Source organism: Patiria miniata, unplaced genomic scaffold (assembly GCF_015706575.1).
Source record: "Patiria miniata isolate m_02_andy unplaced genomic scaffold, ASM1570657v1 HiC_scaffold_6, whole genome shotgun sequence".
In the NCBI taxonomy this organism is placed as follows: domain Eukaryota; kingdom Metazoa; phylum Echinodermata; class Asteroidea; order Valvatida; family Asterinidae; genus Patiria; species Patiria miniata.
In genome coordinates this window covers 11,676,593-11,693,864 of record NW_024037073.1, presented here as the reverse complement: position 1 = coordinate 11,693,864, position 17,272 = coordinate 11,676,593, and the positions used below count along the sequence as shown (strand labels likewise).

At 40.8% G+C, this 17,272-nt stretch overlaps 1 protein-coding gene across 1 annotated transcript; it reads right to left on the bottom strand.

Moving 5' to 3' along the window:
* Positions 1 to 9,323: 9,323 nt before the first annotated feature.
* LOC119743499 (muscarinic acetylcholine receptor M1-like) lies at positions 9,324 to 15,492 on the bottom strand. Its single transcript, XM_038219917.1, has one exon. It carries the CDS (start codon positions 15,484 to 15,486, stop codon positions 13,765 to 13,767), a length of 1,722 nt encoding a protein of 573 aa, XP_038075845.1. The 5' UTR covers positions 15,487 to 15,492; the 3' UTR covers positions 9,324 to 13,764.
* Positions 15,493 to 17,272: the final 1,780 nt, after the last annotated feature.

Below are 17,272 nucleotides of genomic sequence, written 5' to 3'. Positions count from 1 at the left end.
GGCACGTTCCCTCCAGCGGATGTTCGTGCTCTCGGGTGCCCCCCCCCCCTGTTTAAAATCTTAAATTGAGGAAAAGGACCATATCATTTGCATTCAGTGCAACACCCCCCCCCCCCCCTCCCGAAAGAGTTATGCACCCCGGGTGCCGCACATTGGTTTGTACACTAGGTACGCCACTGAAAGGCAGGCTGTACGGGCAAGCATCAATCAACTTGAAACAAATAGGGTAAATATTACAATTAAAATAAATACGTTGTGCCCAGCTTGTTATTCTCATGCATCGATGTTCCATCGACATGAATCAACACATTTCGAAATGAAGACAGAATGTGGCACAAATTGAAGATGCACTTCAACAACTGTCAAATGAGCATCGTGTAACATTGGGCATCGTTGAGTGAGGGCTTCAATATAGATGCATCGTGGCTCTAATGTAACACTGGAAAAGTTCCAAACGGTCGTGCACAGCTACACGATTGAAACAGCTTACCCAAACCCAAAGGGAAAGCCTAAATAATTGGAACAACGGACCAACAAATTAACATATCAAGTCGTGCACCGTTCGTCCTTCGTTATTTTTCCAATGCCAGAAAAGATCGATTTTGTCTAGCACTATCACACCAATTTGGGCCGCTATTGTGCCTCCATTACACTGAATTTGGTCTTATTTTTTTTGGCCCCGGCAAGGTCGAGACAAATTTAGCCGAGGCAAACGTGATCTGAACAGTCGACTGGTTGGCTGATTGCCGGTCGATATCAAAGAAGCCAGGCCAGGGTATAGACTGCCAAACCCGGCAAATTACTGGCAGCATGAAGCTAGATAGAGGATAGAGAGAAAGGAAGAAGGAAAAAAGGCTTTCGCCATAGCCGGGGGTTTAAGGCCTGACCATATTGCCATCCTCCCGGCCTTGTTATCCATCCTGATATCCATGGAAACGACGCATCAGTGATAATGATTATGTTTGGCTTTCCATAGACCTTCTCTTTGTGGCGTACAAGTGCGGGATCAATGGTGTGTCTCCATTGCGCCTGTGGCGGTGAAATCCACCCTCCCTGGCTTATCGAGTGAGAGCTACAAACCAGCCGTTGGCTTTGCTTGTCTGATCCCGTAATGCCCGCGTTTTCAATCCCCTGCTGTTGTATCGTATTACGGTTACCGCATTATTTCTTTCTATTTGCACGGTGCGCGACCCTCCTTCAATTCGCTGTGTCCGTTTCCGCGGCTTTGTTTATCCCTAAAGTGTCGGATGAAGCGTTATGGTTGGTTATCCGAAAGTCTTCAAGAAACACGGAGCGGAGATAAAGAAAACTGGGTCTTTGCCAACAACAACTGTATATCCCCGGGTTTATTGCAACTGAATTGGCTTTTTTTTTTTAGAGAGGAGTTCTCATCGTATTTGGCGGTGGCTTTTTGTGTAATTTTCTAGAGAGGAGTTCTCAACGTATTTGGCGGTGGGTTTTTGTGTAACTTTTTAAGTTGCCCAAGGGAGCTAAATAAAATAATTCACTCACAAATTAAGTATTTTATAATTGATTGCTACTCGTGTTGTTATCTTGATCACATTTTGCTTTATCTGATTGTTCTTTATATACTTAAACGGTTTGATTTTTCTTATGGCAAGTTTTATTTTTCGGGAAAAATAACACCTTTCACGGTTATTGTGATTGAAACAAGACTTCATGAAAACATGAACAAATGAAACGAAATCAACGGTCGTGTTTTTTAGAATTAAATGACAAACACCTGACTTTTAGAAAATAAAATGCAGACTTGAGGATTTTTCAATTCCATCTCGTTCAAACGAAGAAACAAACCATCGGTGTAAATTAAAAGTTTCCATTTATTCCCTTTTTCCCCAATGAAATTGGTAATATGCATCTGCATCTAAAATTCATTGCATGCATCATCACAGTTACAAGGCATAAACTGTAAAAATTGTTCGTGTTTGGATAAAGTCACAAATCGCCAGTATTGTAGTTCTCTCTCTCCCCCCCCTCCATACTAATGTCATAGTCGGTAAGCACTTGAAATTACGGAAGCGTTAAAGGGACATAGGGCGTAATGCAAACTTCTGTTTTTGTTAAATCATAATTATGACTAATACCTCATACTTAGGACTTATTATTAAGTCATGGCTTGTAATTGTATCTGAAAATATGACTTAGTATCAAGTCGTAATTATGAGATAGCCTAAGCATGGGCATCGCCAGGATTTTTTTCTAGTGGGGGGCAAAACATATTGTTTACCCCAAAAATCCTGTATTTCTCAACATTTTCTCAAATTATCAGTTTTAGAGGGGGCAGGGACATTTTCCCCCCTCCCAACCCATTAAATTTACACCACTATGACTTCGCGCCTTTTTTTCGCCTTTTTTTCTTCCTTTTTGTTTTTTGTTTTGCTTTTCCGGGGGGGGGGGGGCAAACCCCCCTTGCCCCATCCTCGCGACGCCCATGAGCCTAAGTCACAATAACGACTTACGCCTAAGTCGTAATTTAAGATATGTCATTATTATGACTTACTAATAAGTCATTATTTTAAGATATAATTCATAAAAATATGACTTAATAAGTCATAAATATGGGATTTAAGTTATAATTATGATTTAATGTCGTATTTATGAAATTTATTTATCATAATTATGACTTAATAATAAGTCTTTATTATTTGATATAAATCATTAACTATGACTTAATAATAAGTCATTTTTTTTGTCTGTACTATATCCCTTTAACGCTTCCGTATGAAATACCTTTCCCGACCGAGCTAGCAATGTATTTAACGTCGCAGCTTGCGCGTTGTGTAGGTCCACGGGCGGAGGTTGGATGTGAGTGACATACAAAATTTGCCTGGGATTTCTTGGAGTACTTTTGGCGTCAAAATTGGTCACTTCATCCATGAAGAAATCCTTCAGCATTCGGGCAATACGGGGTGTGGTGCTAAGTGCAATTCAAGGGGTGCATACCTATGTTTCCCAACTTATGTTCACCAATACCGATGTTCCCCGAAATCCCTACCCTATAGCCCTAACCCTAACCCTAGCCGTAACCCTAACCCTAACCCTAACCCTAAGGGTTTCGGGGAACATCGGTAGTGGGGAACATCGGGTAGACCCCCAATTCAAGATAGCTTTTACAATGTGCGCAGGGACTCAGCCAACACATGCATGCACATATGGACTTCAAATTCTACCGCAGGATGAAAGCGCAACAAAAGGCTCCATTCTGGGGAAAAAAATCAATACAGCTCCGATGCCTCTTCCTCTTGTGAGGAATTGAGTACAGATGTATCAGTGACGTCAGCCGGTTGTTGTTAGCGAACATTCTCATCTGCTCGTCGAATTCTTCCTTTTGCCCCTCTCATCAACCTTTAGATAGCATTCATCTTGAGGATTCTCCACGCGCATCATTTTTTTGCCCGCTCGTGTTTTAAGGTCATTCCGATTGAATAAAATCGAATTACGGATTGGCGTGGTGCTTGGGGTGTAGTGCATGCAGCGGCGGGTTGATAAAACAACAACAAATCAATGTCCAATCCAACAAAAATGGTTTATTAGGGGGTGGGGGAGGACTGTACGCCGCTGCTCTGCCTTTGAAGTCTTCTACCTTTTGTTTTTGTGATTTGTTTTCCCCGACCGGAAATCCAGAGGCACAATCACTATACCGCTCACTCCGTTTCACCTGTTCATTCGTCATTGCCAACACTTACGTCAGGACTAAAGGGCCGTCATTATCGTGTGCCGCCAACAAGCTTTTGGATCATCCAAGCCGAAGTATTGGGGTCTTCATGAAAAAGTCGGTGTATCGGTACTTTGCTGAAAATACTATTGAATGGATTTCTATTTACTGTGCAGCTACACATTTTTGAAAGTACATTTTGGACATTTCAACAGTTATAATCATTAAGTGGATTTGAATTTGGATAAAACGTATCAGCTAGTTACTAGTATGATTTTAAAAAGACTTTGTTTCTCCAATTTCATTGCTGTGGTAGAAATCGGCTCGAAACACCATGGTGTCGGACGTTCTCAGACAAATATATATATTTTTGGTGTGTACCCATTAATTAATTTCTCAGTTGCGAGTATAACAGCCAAATTGTTGAACATTGTAGGAAATAAACTATATTTCAATAAAATACAGATAATACGTTTCAAAACAATATACATGCTTCATTTGTGGCATGTTGGACCCTTTTGAAGTTTTGGCATTGAGGTTTATACTCCTGCGAAATTGCCCTAATATCGAATTATGGAAGAAAAGTGTTCTTTCGTACCGCTCATTCCAGATAATACTCTAGTGTCGTTCTCAGTTTGTATTACTAATGGAGATTCAATGAACTTACTGGTTGGCGCTTCTAAATCAAATTTAAATATGTTAGGTATGTTTTGGTTTTTCCTGTCGACTTGTCATCAGGAAGCTCACAATGTAGGTAATTTCATTAACACTGTTCTTCAGGGTGACCGTAAGGTCATGGCCAAATTCTGCTAAATGCAATTCAAAAATCTGTCAGATTCATCAAAAATCTGCCAAATTCCCCATATTTACTCGAAATACACTACAAACACTTAAAATCATACGTAGATGTTGTAGTATTGCCACAATTACGGTTCAAATTACTTTATAAACAATCCTAAAGTAAAATAAAGATGTTATAAAATTGCGTAAATTTCAGGCTAAACGCGGTTGCGTCATGACAGAGTCCGGTTCCCAGTGAACCTCACCACCTAGACAGCCAACCTGTCCCATTATGCAAGGGTTGGTTTGAAAAGATTGAAGCTTTTTTAACGAAATGTACCCTTTTTTCAAATTTGTTGTGTTTTTCTGTCAAATATATATCCATGTTTGCAGAATTCTGCCAGAAATCTGCCAAAAAAATTCATTCTGTCAAATTTTCTGTCAAACTCATTTTTTTCACAAACAATCTGTCAAAGTTAGCCGAAAATCGGCTAAAACGGTCAGCCTGCTGTTCTTGTATAGAAATATTGGTGTAGTGTGAATACAAATAACCGCCATTTATAAGTTGAAATTCCCTAAACCTACACAGGGCTTTTAAGTAAAAATGAACTTTCGACCCGTCTATCTTATTTCAATAAAACCTAAGTTTGTCGTTCTGAGGGAAAACAAGCAAATTTGTCGTGAGGTCCGATGTCGTGTTAGTAATTATGCAAATGCGAAATACTTGCATCTTTGTGAAAAGAACCAGACGGGATGGGTAATCAAATCACACACTGCAAATAGGTGTCACCGTCTAGTATGCAGTCTGGTTCCCCGACCAGACGATCCCTGAAATCTCTTTTGTGAAGTGCGAATAGACATCAATGGATAGTTCTGAACCGACCATTTCAATAAGAAAGAATCAATAGAATTTTTTTTGACAGCAGGGTATTGCTCAATTACCTAACAGTCTTTACGAAACTGCCGTCATATTTGACTTTAGATTTAAGATTATTCTCAGTGACAGCATTTTCGACGGAATAATTTCACAAGTGTTTGACACAATGGTGTATTTGCTCAGAAAACAAAATGTGTTTTTCCCCAGTATTTTAGTGGGTCCGTTTTAATGATCGATTTTTGGCAAATATTCCGTTGACCAATAAGGCTATAAGAGGGTGCTTCCAGTAAACAAAAAACATTGAATATCCCGCGAAGAGTTCAACATTTCTCACTACTAAGCTATTTTTGTATTTGCTATCATTATGAATGTGGAAACAAACAGCTAGTAATAGTAAAGCAATTGGGGATAGGCCTATGCGCATTCCTTTCACTGATACGTATTAGTATAAATTAAGTTTGACAATTCCCCCCTTGTCTTCATAGAATGGGGAATTTGAGGTACTTAAGATTTTCATAAGAAAACCGAGAATGTTTCTGCCCACAGAGCATCATGGCAAGGGACGCGTCGTCCTGAATCTCGGGTATGCTTCTAACGACAGCTGACTGTTGCTATTTTAGTAGAGATATTAATATGAGTATTAATAGAGCCTGAGCATGAGATGCTGGGCATGTGAACACGCGAGGATTGAAAATATCCGGAAACTTTCTCATCAAGGGGAAAACGGGCGCGGCATTGGGGAGGGGGGACTTGCCCCTTATAGCGACACTTGCATATACTGTTTAAGGAATTGATAGCACCATCAACTCACAACAGTTCCCAGTATACTTCATACCCACACAGACTTGCCCTTACATACCTAATGTGGAAATTCCTTTGTATTCGTGTAGTTAAGAAAAAACGGAGAAAAAAACTATATGTATTTGCACTGAGAATAACTGGAGTGTTTCTCTTCATTTTGCGACGTATAAACCTGACCCGAAATGCCTCTCAACCTGTTTTCCATGCAGAGAAGGGGGACACCTTGTGTGGACGTGTGCAAGTCCACAAAGCGTTCACACTTCCTGCATCCTGTGGACCTCTTTTGTTCACAGGTCCACAAGGAGGATGGAAGGTTAGAGCACCCACCTCGCTTTGTACACCTTTCACAAACAAAAATGTTCATGTCATATTTTCAGAGAAATTACCAATTGAAGCCCCCCCCCCCCCTCCAACAAAACACGGATACGCTGCTGGATACTACAAAGTACTTTTTGGCCACATACGTTTCTGTGTTCGTTTCAAAAGGTAAATCCATTGATCAAAAATGATTCATTGCGTGACAGTTGACATCGAATCGATTCATCTTGTAATATACGATCACTGTGGCATTTACCGCCGATTTCAAATATGGACAATGAATGGGCTGGCTTACTTGAGCTGTCATAGACTTATTGCACACTGATCCACCGGAGCGATGTGAAATCATTCCATTGCGGAAGCAGCGACTGGCGGGGGTTTTCAGCGGAGATCTTCTCCGCATTCCATTGGGGGCAGCGCGGCAGGTGCAATATGAATACACGGTGAGAGTCGTCATCGTTTAGGAGTGAACACGACGCACACAAATCTCAGGCTGGTCGCCAACATCACAAAGATTCCCTCTCGAATCCGCTGGGAGTGAAGTTCGCTTTCCAATATGGGTGAAGTTCCCTTTAGAAATCTATACATTCAACGGAGTAGAAGATACTTCCATACACATAACACAAATCACAAACTATAACTTTCGGAAATCATTTCTACATGAGTTCGGTCAGTGACCACACTTTATAAGTGTTGAATCCAGCATTTTAAATCCAACACTCAAAACAGTTAATAAACGTTGATCATGTTGATTCAACACTTTAAGGCTGTGAAAAATGTTGAATTAACACTGAAATTGTTGAATTAACTGTATATGTGTTGGATTTAACATTTAAAATGATGGGTTCAATATTCATTGGGCGTCGGCATGTTTTTTTTTTAGGGGGGGGGGGAAGCACATTTCCCCCAAATCCTTGTACTTTCTCTAGCATATTCTCAATTTATTGTTTTTTCGAGGGTGGGCGGGGGACATATGCCCACCCCAACCCCATTGACACTCCTGCAGACGCCCATTTTGGTTAAATGTGTATCAAATTAAGAGCAAATATGACATCACACCCCCTTTTTTGGTTGCTTTTCCGGGGGGGGGGGCAAGCGACCCCCTCCCCCCTCGCGACGCCCATGTCAATACTTAAAATGCTGAATTCCACACTTTCAAAGTGTGGTCACTGACCGAACTCATGTTGGTGTTGGATTCAACACTTCAGTTCATAGGGTGAGCTTTCCAAACCCACCCTCCACAACCAGCTCATTGTTTAATTCCGTCTAGAGGATCCATACAAAGCGTACTGCAAACATAGGGACCGATACATGTAGAAATGATGCGCAAGGGATACATGTGCAGCTAAGAAAAAAGTTGCCGATTACATCATCAATTGGATTGATTATCTCACCAGGCACACATTAGGCTATGTACATCTCAACATGTTAGACGTGATATGCACATTGCTGACTGTGTGCCCGATAAAATAACCACGACAAAAACGATGATTTAAGAGGTGGCCTTTCCCCGATACGCCTCATTTCTTACGGCCTCTAATATAAATGCAGAAACAGAGACGGGATGCCGGTATCGCACTTGGTGTAGGCCTAATATAAAACAACTTCAAACACCACCCCGCATTAAGTACTAAGATCGATTGTGTAAAACACCATCATGGGATGATCATTGGCGAAGAAGTGCTCCAAGATATTTTGTGGACATCAGTCGATTATTCATAACAGTAAAGAGAAAGAAAATATTGCATCTGACCTAACGGGTACTAAGATATTAATTAAGGGGATTGGTCATTAGGGAGACTTTCCCATGGATTTGCGCACAACTTTTTCCAACTTCAATGTGCCCTAACCCAATATTCCGTAGTCATTTCCCCACGAATTTCGTTTCCCACGAATTGCCTCTAAAGAGGGGGGGGGGGGGGGGGGGGGGGGGACCATTAGGGAGACAGTTATGAGTCTCCCTAATGACCTGTCTCCCTATTATCGAGGGAAAAAACCCCGATAAGTTGTCTCCCTAATGGTACATTTAGTAATATAAAGAACACTTAACACGAGACTGAATACTTTTCAAACCCAATTACGGTGGATAACACGTGGTATCTTAAGAAGATCGTAGAGACGCCTCGTGTTTTTATTTCAGATTTCGATAATACAAAGTTCCTACATTTCTTTCCTCGATCTAACATTTGCATCATGTATGGATCTTGTTCTACTTTTTCAGCAGTGAGATCATTATAATTATTTTTCTGTCCACCTTCAGAAAAAATGGAATGTTTTGATCATCACTTGGCTCGCTAAGCTCAATTTTATTACCGCAGTTTAGATAAACATCGTTAGATACATGCTTCAAAGTAATTACCTGGCAACGCAATTTGTTTTCATAACGTTCAGCACTACGAGTGCGACGAATAACAACGTGCTTAGCATCAAAGTATGATTAGAGTCGGAGCCGAGAGACAAAATTGTTCTGAAATCCTCCTTAGTGCCCTACTGAGAAGATTTTGAAAAATGAGTGAATTTCAAATTGATGTTGAGATTGACTCGGTTGAGATATGCAAATGGCCGCGGTAGTAACAAGCGAATCAGTGTCAGTGCAGAAAACGCATACATTCTAACTACTGCTCCGAGCTCCTCAGACTGTTTTGTTTTTGTAAGTATTGTAGTTCACTTAAAAAAGAAGGAAAAAAAACAGGGGGAATGTTTCCCCCTAATCAAATAATTAACCGATGTGACAGAAACCTGGAATTTTAAAATGTATTTATGTATTTTTGTGTGGGTGTGGGGGGGGGGGGGGGTGGATTTATTTCAATTTTTATTAAACATAATACGACAATGACGTTAATAAGAATGGAATGTCCACACAATTCGAAGTCATTCTTACAACCATGCTATTTTATTCATTCTTGGTTTACCAATCCATTTACAAGAAGAGTTGCATATGAAATCCTCATGCACCAATGTTACACATAGATTCTAAAATCCAATAAACCCATTTGAATTCGCTTCAAGTGATAGGTAGAGTGCTGTCTGTGAGAACACATGTCTATATTACTGAAATGAATGTCTGTTTTTATAAATCGAATTAGTAATCCAAGCCAAGGTCTACACTTGCATCATACATCCCTTGAGCAAAGATAACCGGGATAATCCTTCTTATAGATGCCAAGTCATGAATCAATCAATATGCCATGTTGTGTACGTCAGTGGTGTGAGACAAAGGAAAAGAAGACTGAGAAAGAGTTACAGATTGCGCACGCACCGCCATCATCACCACCATTATCACCATCAACAATTCTTAACCATCACCACCACCCCAATCAGTGTCTTCCACACCGTCCTCACTCCTCATCACTTCCACTATCGCCCTTATCACCGTCAACGCCATCGTCTCCACTATTTCCTTCTTCACCACCATCGTCAGCATCACCACCACCACAATCACCATCATTATCACCATCATAATCATCATTTATTCCACCACCATTATCATAATCACTATCATCATCACCACATCAACACTATCACAACCATCAGTTTCACCATTTTTCATCACCATTAACACCATCATCATTAACACCATCATCATTAACACCATCATTATTAACACCATCATCACTACCACCATAATCACCACTAATATCAACATCAACATCTTCACCACAATCACCTTGCTGTCGTCTCAATCATCACCATTTATCATCACCAGAACCATCACCATTACAATCACTACCACATTTAGCAATATCACCACCAACACTTTCAGCATCGTCACATCTATCACCAGAATCATAAACCATCATCACCACAATTGCCATCATCATATAAATTGCCATCTTCATTATCCCCACAATTAGCAATATCAACACCATCAACATCAGTATTACCATCACAATTATTACCGCAACCATAAACCATCATTACCACTTCCACAATCACCATCATCACCAGCATCCACATCTTAACCGTGATATCATCACTGTCATCACCACTATCACAAAAGAGAAGAATATCGTCCTTGAATTCGTGACTATCAACAAACCCCACCACTCCACTTGTAATTCTGTGGGTTTTCAAAATATTTCCCGGGAAACAATTTAAAAAAAACAAACCATAATACCTCCCACATCTGGACACGAATCCACAATTCCCCTTGAACATTTTTTTTTTTACGGGCGATGGTATATTGTCAAAGCAACGTGATTTTATTTTTTACAACAATGCTCCTTACGTGTCCAGACGCGGAACGCGTTAATCAGTTGCCGTGGCAACGCTCAACAATCATGCAGACATTACACAATGCAAAGGCTGCAGTGGATAGAGGAAGAACGTCAGTTGGAAGGGGAGGGGCGGGGCTTGTGAATTCATGACGGAATATACGACGATGTTTTACCCACTGGATTTAGAAGACAAAACGTGCGACCTCGGCCGAAATTATGAGCTCGGCCACAAGTTTGAAATTGGCAGTTCCCGGTGGTCCTAGCTGGACTAATGTTTAGAAGGAAAAAAAAATCATTTTGATGCATACGCGAAATCATTAACCACATCAGAAAACATAACTTAACAATGTGCCCCCTTCAACACTCACAAATTAAAACATCGGTGCCTATTCAGAAGCTCTTGGCAACTGATGAATTTTTTGAAATTGGCTTTGGGCGCGTTCCACTCAAGCAATCGTTACCAACATTCGCGATCTCTTTTTTTGCACAGCAAACGGGAAATGATTGCCATAAGTGGAACGCAGTCCCAGTCACTGAGCAGGAGTACAATTCTGTATTTCAAAATATGTGACAAACGACCATGATTATGAAACCGTCCATGACAAGGTTCATACATTAAGTACATGACGCAGTTCGAACTATGGAGGGATAAACCAAATCCCAATTAGCCAGTAAACAAGCACACGGACCAACAAACCAAAAATGGACAGTTCACATTCCAACCTAATGTTTTGGGTCCTCTGATCCAGTTACTAATTTAGCAAGGCTCATTATGTGCCTGGGACCACTTCCCCCATAGCGACATTTCACCATCTTCATAACAATTTAACGTGTCAACAATTAACAATTGGAACCACCACACTCCAGATTTTCGAAAGATTTTTTTTTATAATTGAAACAGGGGGAAATGGACACGTCTCCTTTTGGCCCCTGCCAGCTGTTTGGCAATATTGACAATGATAAACGCCTTCTTTCGAACCATAGTAGCATACACAACATACATACTCTTCATCGAAAAATAGCTTGACACTATCGAACAAGTCTCCAACGCTCGCCCTAATTAAGTCATTTATTGAGTGCTGTGGGAATGGTATAATGCATAGCCATGGACAATGCGCATAGCGTCGCTAAGAAAGATGCGTCTCTATGGAAACCGTCTTGACCTGGCATCTCTGAAGGTTCTTCATTGCAATTATATAGATACCTGCTCCAATGCCATCAGAATATCAGACATTGTGTCCAAGAATGAAACTATTCATTTTATTATTGAAATGATCTTAGAATCGGCATGCGATTAACATGACTTACCTATAGCCTACATGCATTTGTACAATTTGAATGCCATATATATATGGCCGTGTTATTTAATAAATTAAAAAACAATAAATAAAAACAGAACATAATCGGCAAAACAAATCATCCCCGATAATTATAACGAATAAAACAATGCCAACGTGAACACCAGAAACAGTCTGTTTCACGTTGATTTTGATGCAGATTTTTTATATTCTCAAAGAAAATGCAGTTTTTTTTCCTCAAAGAAAAATAACCTTCTCTCTCAGCGACTTTTGATCATTCCAAGAAATCGCAGATGTTTGAAACAAAAAGAAATTAAAGTGTTCCTAAACTGACATCGTTAAAACTGTGACAGGTGTCATTCGGAAGTTAACCCTCGGGGATCTGTTTTAACTTTTAGTTAGTCCGGCAGTGTTGATGTGCAAAGCTTATGTAAACAGCACCATTTCGACCATCCATTAGCGGGTCTTATGACTCACTGTGTTAGCCCCTTCAATAGGATGCCTCGCCCCCAAAAGGAACTAGTTGTGTCGATGTCTTACGATTTCGTCACTTCCAAATTGTCCATCATACCTTCTTCTTTTTATTTTAGGCTTGTCACTTATTTTGAAGCATGTAAAATTGTTTTCACCACATTTGGTTCACCGATTTATATATTGGAACCTGCACTTTTAAATAACGAAAATGTTCCCACCTTTTTAATTTGAAGCAAAGAAAATGCCAGATGTATCGATGAATTTAGCAAAGCGTACAAATATATAAAGTCGTTATCTGTGAAGCTATAGTACTTTTCCCCAAAAAACATAAAACTGAAAAAACAAAAACCACAAAACATGACAAATCTTTAGAGAAATAAAAATAGTTATTATTAAATAATCTTTACGAATGAAAACTTTTGAACCTGTCAAATGAAGCCATGTATACTGTGTTCTTGACCAAGCCTCTTCGTATATAATAGTGCAGCATGCTTGAAAGAATAAACATACAAATGTATCAGTAATCATCCAAACTATATTATCTAATCGGATGTCCGCTATGATATGAACGCACATTATGCACATATTGCCTGGTGAGAAAGAAAACATGTATCCAAACTCAAAGGGAACGAAAGTCGAATTGAATTTTTTTTATGAAACCCTTTTCTTAGGTTTACCTGGATGAAGCTTTAGGTATTCGAACGAAAAACCTAAAGCTTCATCGAACATCGAACGAAAAAAATGGCAACAATAAACAGTTGCACTCTCGTCCAAAATTGGAGCCCACGTGACAATTGTAGCGTCAGCCTAACATGAAGAACATCCTGAATGATAACAAAACTAGTCCCTCCCTCTTTAATAAACTAGTCCAATCTTTTATGAAATACATACTTCTTAACTCTATTTGCACTGACGGATCTATACGTTTCTTTTCAAGCCTCATTCAGCTGGGGAAAAATTTAATTATTAGCTTCATTCCATTCTAACATGTTTACAAAAGTACTCATTAAACATTCTCTGGTTTACAAAAGTTCTCATTAAAAGTTTGATATCATATTTTTGTTTCAAGGATTCAAAAACATTTCAGAATTGTTTACATCCAAAATTGTCAACAAAGGAAAGCTCGTTCTTCTGAATATTTAAACAGTTGTTCCTTTTCCCCATTTTCGCCCTCGAACTTGATTGATTTAAGATTTCTGCAGAGTACAAGTTTGTTTCAAATATTGGTTATTATTTGCTCTGTTTCGGTTTCTAGTTTCTTGCTCACACAAACTTCTGAGTGATTGCTTTGATTACTGTTCACTTTTACCGAAGACTATTTGATCATCTGCGGGAGGACGAGTTCGTATGGTGGACTATCTTATGTGTGTTGTTCACCCTCCGTGTTTTCCATTTGCAATGCAGAATGCGTATGAACGCCCTGCGGAAGTTTGCATTGCACAGCGCATAGCAAATGGGGTTGGCGGTACTGTTTAGGTAGCACAGCCAGTACGCAATGTCAAACATTTTAAGTAACGCCGGTTGGTTTTCAAGATCCTGCCCGTAAGTGGCTAGTACCAGAATGCTGTAAGGGGTCCAGGTTATGATGAAAACTGACAGGATAGCACAAAGAGTTCTGGCTGCTTTCTTTTCGCGAATCAGGGCCGATTTCTTCCGTTTGACAACATTTGTCTTGGCTCTGACGGCCATCTTGTTCACCATGGATATTGTGCTGATGGTCAGGGGTTTGTTCTTTTGACTTTGGATGCTTGTTGTAGATCCCGCTCGATCACGTTGTTGGCAGGCGTGTTCCTTAGTTGGAGGAACAAGGTGGCTGCCATCTTGGTCCTGCATTAAGGCAGTACAAGTATCGTTTTCCGGCTCCCCTTCTATAAGCGTGATCTTGGGCTGTTCACCTGGCTTGTTCTGATTCAACCCGTTCTCTCCAGGCAGTTTTATGAGGATGGTGTACAGCGAAGCGGCAAAGCTCTTATCCGAATCATGCTTAGGACGCTCAGGTGTGGCCCGACCATCTTTTTTAGGTTTATTGACCGGAGAGAGGCGAGGGGAGGTTTTGTTGGAAGAGGCACTGCAGTGAACACTGTTCTGACCGGGACAAGGTTTGGGTGAGGGGACCTGACTGTTTGTCGTGGGCATGGGAGATGCTATATCGCTGCTCTCTTCTAACTCATCATCGTATATATCTGCTATCGCACAGCACAGTAAGCGAGCTCTGAACCCAGTTTTCCGATGATTCCTGTCGGCGTGTTCATGACCATCTTCCGGAGACAACAGGTGTTTCGAGGTGTGACTGTTGCCACCCGCCTGGAGATTTCCCAATTCCCGCGCCCGCTTTTCCGTTTCCCGCCAGATTCGGTAGTACAGGACGCACATGAGTGACACGGGCATGTAAAACGCTATGATGATGGTGATGATGTTGAGAATGATTTCATCACTCAGGAATTGAATTGCACAGACTCCTTCCCCAATATTCCTCTTGCCGACGAAGAACTGCCAGCCCACTATCAGTGGTACCCAGATCACAAGCGAAATGACCCAGGCCGCAGCGATCATAATTTTTACTTTCCGCGGCGTCCGATTCGCCCGGTAAGTCAGTGGACGGGTTATGGATAAATATCTATCAAAACATATGATGCATAGGTTCATGACAGAAGCATTGGATGCAGCGTAGTCTATGGAGAGCCAGATATCGCAAACAATTGGCCCCAGTCTCCATTCCTCCTGCAGTAAATACAGAGTGTAAAGCGGCATCGATATGCCTCCTATAATCACATCGGCCACGGCAAGGCTCAACAAGAAGTAATTATTGATGACCTGGAGCTGCTTGTCCATAAAGAAAGACATCCATACCATGAGGTTGGCACTGACGGTGAAAATACTCAAGCAGCCGGCCACCAATATGATGAGTATGGCTGCCCATTGTGGATGACTGCCGAAGGGTGGATGGTCGTCCGTGGTCGTCAGGTTGTCGGTTGGTCCTGCTGAGGAGTTATCCAAGACCGGACCCGCTGTTACCCATGGCACGGTCTGCATGTTATCATTCATGGTCGCTCACTGAAACCAATGATAAAAGGATGGTTAGTGAGAAGTCAGTCGAATTGAATGTTGGTATCAAGCATTATGCTTGAAGTCATTGCATGTCACTTATGCCAAGTTATATTGTCAACCTTTATTCTCACAGTACCGCCCGATGTAAGAACCGATGATGTTTTATGAAGTCTTTTAATATACCCAATATGGAAGGTGGCTATGTGCTTAGGTTCTATAACTTTTGATCTGAGCAAAACATATTTATCTTCATAAAATCACCTTCACTTATTGTTTTCTTCCGAACATGTAACAATACAATTTTAGGCGGTATAATTTCACAGGATATTTGGTCACAGCCGTATATCTTTTGTCTTCACTTCAAGCAAGGTGTTTTTCTCACTTAATCGGTAGGTCCGTTTCCGAGTACAAGCAAATACCAATGGCCCTACATGCCTTTAAATTTGTACCAACACAATACTGTAATAACCTGCAATCGATGCTCACAGTTTGTCAGGGGAAATGTCAATGACAGATATAACCACCTGTCTGATGAATCATATCGGCTCCGATGGCTCCAGACATACCTAGATATATTTTAACGATTATGCCTACCGATAACATGTTTGGGTGGCATATTGGGTGAGAGTTGTAGCCTTTATAGTGGATGCGATGTCGATGTTATGTGCAAAGGGAGATGCCTTCGTATGTAGGTTCGAACCCAACCGGGCCTTGTGTCCCTTAGCAGTATACCACACCGCAATTGATCACGTTAAACAAGATAGCCGATTTTTGAGAAAGCTGGATGGTAAAAAGGATGCAAGGCTCTTTGGGATGTTTAAGAGAGACAGTTGAAATTGGTACGGTTTCTGGTTGGTTTAGCTTGGTTTGGTTTAATCATGGAGGAAGGAACACAATTGGCCTGAATCTGCTTGTATTTTTTAATCGATTGGCTTAGATTTGATATAGCTGGGCTTGGTGGTCGGTTACGTTAAAAGGGGTCATTTTTACATTTTAGGTCAACACTTATCCAATGCCGTGGGGTGGCGTAGTGCCTAGACACAAAGAGCTCTTATTACAAAGTTAATTTGCTTTCGCATCTTCTCAAAAACTTATCATTCTGTCAACTTGCTGTCCATATTTGCTTATACAGCGCAAGCAATCACTGTGCATTGTTATCTACATATAGGTCTGCTCATGCAGTCAAGGTTCGTGAGACCGTTAGGCAAACAACGCTGAAGGCAACCTAATGCGGCATGAGGCTCTATTGGCGAGTATAGCTCATGGCGCTCAAATCGCACGCCCAGCCCCGTGTAAATGATTCCTTCCCTGTTTAATTGAAACAAATGGCTTGTAAATGATCCATTATGAAAATTTTAGCTGGCTTTGCCCCTAATGGTGGGTGTAATGGTGTAATTTATAAGGAAGCGGCGATATGACGGTGTATGGCGCCGAAGACTGGATTATTAAATCACGTCTGAATAAAGTACACGCTAAATCCTACTGGACCGTCTAAAACCATGCACATTCGCCGCCGGTGCAATATTTGTCTGGTTACGCCAACGTTTGAGTTTTTATGTATTCATATTAATAAAACTATACGATGACTGTCGAGTTTAGTGTGGCGATTAGTTACAGTTTTCTCATTTAAACAATTGCTATGACGTTACACTATTGTTAAAGTGCGGATTCGGATCTACGAATCTCTTACACTGGTCACAAAGTGCAAGGGCGGATCCAGAACACAATTGTTTTTTTTGGGGGGGGGCAAGCAAAAACAATTTTGGTCCCCCCAAAAAGTGGG